This window comes from Pteropus alecto, unplaced genomic scaffold (assembly GCF_000325575.1).
Source record: "Pteropus alecto unplaced genomic scaffold, ASM32557v1 scaffold41, whole genome shotgun sequence".
NCBI lineage: Eukaryota > Metazoa > Chordata > Mammalia > Chiroptera > Pteropodidae > Pteropus > Pteropus alecto.
This window is the reverse complement of record NW_006430464.1, coordinates 386,169-389,703: the sequence shown is the minus strand read 5'-3', so window position 1 is coordinate 389,703 and position 3,535 is coordinate 386,169. Positions and strand designations below refer to the sequence as shown.

General features: G+C 47.8%; 1 protein-coding gene and 1 long non-coding RNA gene across 2 annotated transcripts in view; both read right to left on the bottom strand.

The window, feature by feature from the left end:
* LOC112481242 overlaps nucleotides 1–769 on the bottom strand; it is a 7,841-nt gene extending 7,072 nt beyond the window's left edge. The window contains exon 1 of the long non-coding RNA XR_003046849.1: nucleotides 514–769. This is a non-coding gene — a long non-coding RNA (uncharacterized LOC112481242). The remainder of the gene's footprint in view (nucleotides 1–513) is intronic.
* The window catches only part of LOC102894957 (sialic acid-binding Ig-like lectin 5), a 24,126-nt gene extending 21,118 nt beyond the window's left edge, over nucleotides 1–3,008 (bottom strand). The window contains 1 exon segment of the mRNA XM_006905084.3: nucleotides 2,879–3,008. Within this exon segment, the coding sequence (XP_006905146.3) occupies nucleotides 2,879–2,931 (53 nt within the window). The 5' untranslated portion in view covers nucleotides 2,932–3,008.
* Nucleotides 3,009–3,535: the final 527 nt, after the last annotated feature.

The following is a 3,535-nucleotide window of genomic DNA, read 5'->3' as shown; positions in this document are numbered from 1 at the left end:
AACAGTTTCAGAATATACAAAATACAAGTCGATGGACCTACCTCCCTCAGTTATTAGTAGAACAGGCAAAAAATAAAATAAAATCAGTTAAGGATATGAAAGATTTGAACACAATAAGGCAACTCGACCTAACTTAGAGATATAAAACACTACAGCCAAGACTGCAAAATAGAGATTTTTTCTCACAAAAGTGGACGGCAGGGACAACAAAGGTACAGCAGAAGGCAATTAAATTGAAACAGAAAAGCTGTTTTAATGCAATGAATGCATATACTCGTACTTTAAAAATATCAATCGAGGAGATAAACGCCTAACGAGATTTGCCAGATCGGGATGAGAAGATGCAAATGATCGATATGGTGAGGAAAGAGGTGACATCACTACCTACCCAACATGCAGTGAAAGGGCAATAAGGCACCTCCATGCACAGATGTAACAACTGAGATAAATGCAGCAATTTCAGGAAAACCACCAACTACAGTCTGTTTCTTCTAAAGATAAATATAAACTTACCATATGGCCCAGTCATCTCACTCCTAGGAAGATTCGTACATGAGCGTTTCTAGCGGCATTACTCACAGCCATCAAAAAATGAAACGACCCAAACGTCCTTCGTGGGTAAGTGGATAAAGAAACGTGGTGCTTCTACACAACGGAACACTACTTGGCGATACAAAGAAATGAAGTATGGTCAATCTCAAAGGTTGTGCTGAGTGAAGGAAGTTGGTCTCAAAAAGTTACTCAGCATGTGACTCCATTTATATGACATTCTCAAAGAAACGGAACTCGTTACGCAGGACACATGGATGGTTTCCGGGCGTTAGTGCTCGTTGAAACATGTAACCAGGGCATAGAACAAGGGAATATTTGGCACAATGGAATTATTCTGTATTCTAATTTTGGTGGTGTTGATTAAACAAATGTATGGATTTTTAAATATTTTTCAGGTTTATCGAGATATAATTGACATACAACATTGTATAAATTTCAGAGGCATGTGTTGATTTGATACACTTATATGTTGCAAAAATGATTGCTACCAAAGCTAACACCTCCATCATGTCACATAATTACCGTTCCTTTCCTTGTGGTGAGAACATTTTAGATATATTCTCTTAGCAACTACCAAGTATATGATACTGCATTATCTATATATTTTTAAAATTCACCCAACTGTATGACAGAAAAATACATGGTACTATATGATCATTTAAAAACAAAATTAACCAGTGGAAATATTCAGTAAGATCTTTGAGATACTGGGATACACAAAGATTTCATAATTGGGATAGAAAGAGCATGCCCATAACTTATCTGACCCTGTGTCTCTGGTGCTCCCGGTCCTCCCTATAAAGGTGCGGATGTGGGTGCATTTCCTCTCGCCTGCCATGGCGGGCTGCCTCGGTTCCTGACTCATCTCCACCTGAGCCGCCTACCCACCCACTGCTCATCCTTCCAACCTCAGCTCAGCCCCCTCCCTTCTGCGGCCGGGCCCTATGTTGACCTTGGTGGTGGAAGCAGGGTGGGTATGTATAGAAACATTCATCTAGTCGCTTTGCATATATGACTCAATTGAAGTTAGACATCCAAAAACAATAAACAAAAACCCTTAGCTGAAACAGATTCAACAAAAAAGAATAGAAGATTCAGATTTAATTTGCCTCTAGAAACTCTCGCAGACGCTAAATAGTAAAATCGATTTCTTTCTTATGTTAATTGGTGAAACTTTTATTATTTATTTATAAGTAAATGTTGGGATATTTTTATCACAATCAGTACGAGGTAGGTGCCTTTCAGCCGGGAAAGAAGACCCGTGCTCCTTATTGTACTGTGTATCGATGTCTATACTGACAGGGAAGTTTGGGAGACCGGACACTCAGGTGTTAACCAGGTAATTTCTGGGGAACAGAAGGATAAGGCCTCAAGTTCATTCTCTCCCTGGGTGTGGGGATGGAGAGAGAGGAGCAAGGTGGTGGCGAGGGAGGCGGGGCAGGACCAAAACAGAGAAAGATGGTAACTCGAATAGGAGAGGCACGGGCAGAAACGAGGGGCAGTCAGTGAAGGCGCGTGTTACTTGTGTTTTATTTTCTGTATCTTATGATGTTTTGACATCTTACAAATCTTGCTGTCCAGGGAGCGACAGCCCCCCTCCCAAGGTCTAGCCCATTCTTAGCAGCAGCAAAGGGCTCAGCCAGTAACAGCCTTTCAGGGGCAAAACAACCAATCCTGAGCCCATATTCCCTGACCGCCCCCTTTACCTAACTCACACCCCCAGCAGCCCTAAATCATCTGAGACCAGGAACCAGACAACTAGAGACCACCCACACGGGCCATTGACCCCCAGAATTATTTCAACCAGCCAATCCTCAACTGTTTGCCCCGCCCTACCTTGTATTTCCCATAGAAATCCCGATAGAGCCTTGTATTAGGCCTTCCCCTCACCTGCTCTGCCTCGTGACCAATCCAGGCACTCCGCCATGGCGATGCCTGGCCTGGTAGGGCCTCGCCTCTCAGGAAATATAAGTCATAAAAACCTTCTTTCAATAAAATTGACTCTCGAGTCATCACGCTGTCTCCTCCACAAATTATAATCCCATGAGTACAACTGAGACAGGGTGTGAGTCAAGAGCTCCCAGGGAGAAGCCGATATCGATGTCTCATGTCTGTCCCTCTGGGCTCCTCCTTGAGAAGGAGGGAGGCGCAGTCAGGATCTCGGCCCTGTTCTCTGGGCATCTCCACACCTGCAGAACCAGCACAGCATCAGCTCAGAGTCTGCTGGCCGCTGTAACTGTAACTCCAGGCACCGGGGACAGCTCAGCCCCACCTGGAACCCAGGGGCCAAGAGCCAGACTTCTCTGGAGAGGGCAGACCTGCTCACCTGGTGTAGTAGATCCAGGTGAGGCCATAAGTGAGGAGGAAGCCAGCCCCCATGAGGGACCCTCTGATCACGGTGAGGACCACGGGCCAGGAGCCCTGCTGCTCCTCAGGCACGCATCTGCAGGAACTGGGGCTTCCTGGGGAAGAGGAGAGGCTGGTGAAGTCATGTACCCAGGGACCAGTCCCTCTTGTGGCCCCAACGCCTGACCAGGGTGCCCTCCCCCAGCACCTGTCTCAACTCACTCTGCACAAAGAGGCTGAGGGAAATGTTTTGGGAGCCCAGCGGGTGCTGAGCCCAGCAGGTGAACTCTCCTCCGTCTGCAGCTCCTACGTGAGGCAGCTCCAGGACCCCTGGTGCGGAGGGCTGGGAGGGGCTCAGGGCTTTTCCGTCCTGGAACCAGCTCAGTGTGGCAGGGGGGTTGCTGTCAGCCTCGCAGACCAGGCACAGGAACTGGCCTTCCGGGACAAGCAGTGGCAAGTGGCTGCTCAAGGTCTTCAGGGCTGGGTGGGAGGTACACGGCAGGTGGGTTAAGGGGCAGTGACCCTGGCGGTCAGGTCAGGCTACCAGAAGGAAGGGGGCTGAGCTGAGTTGGGACAGTTGAGAATCTGCGGGCAGCTCGGGTGATGTGCCAGGAACTGAGGCAGGGGTCCCGGGGAG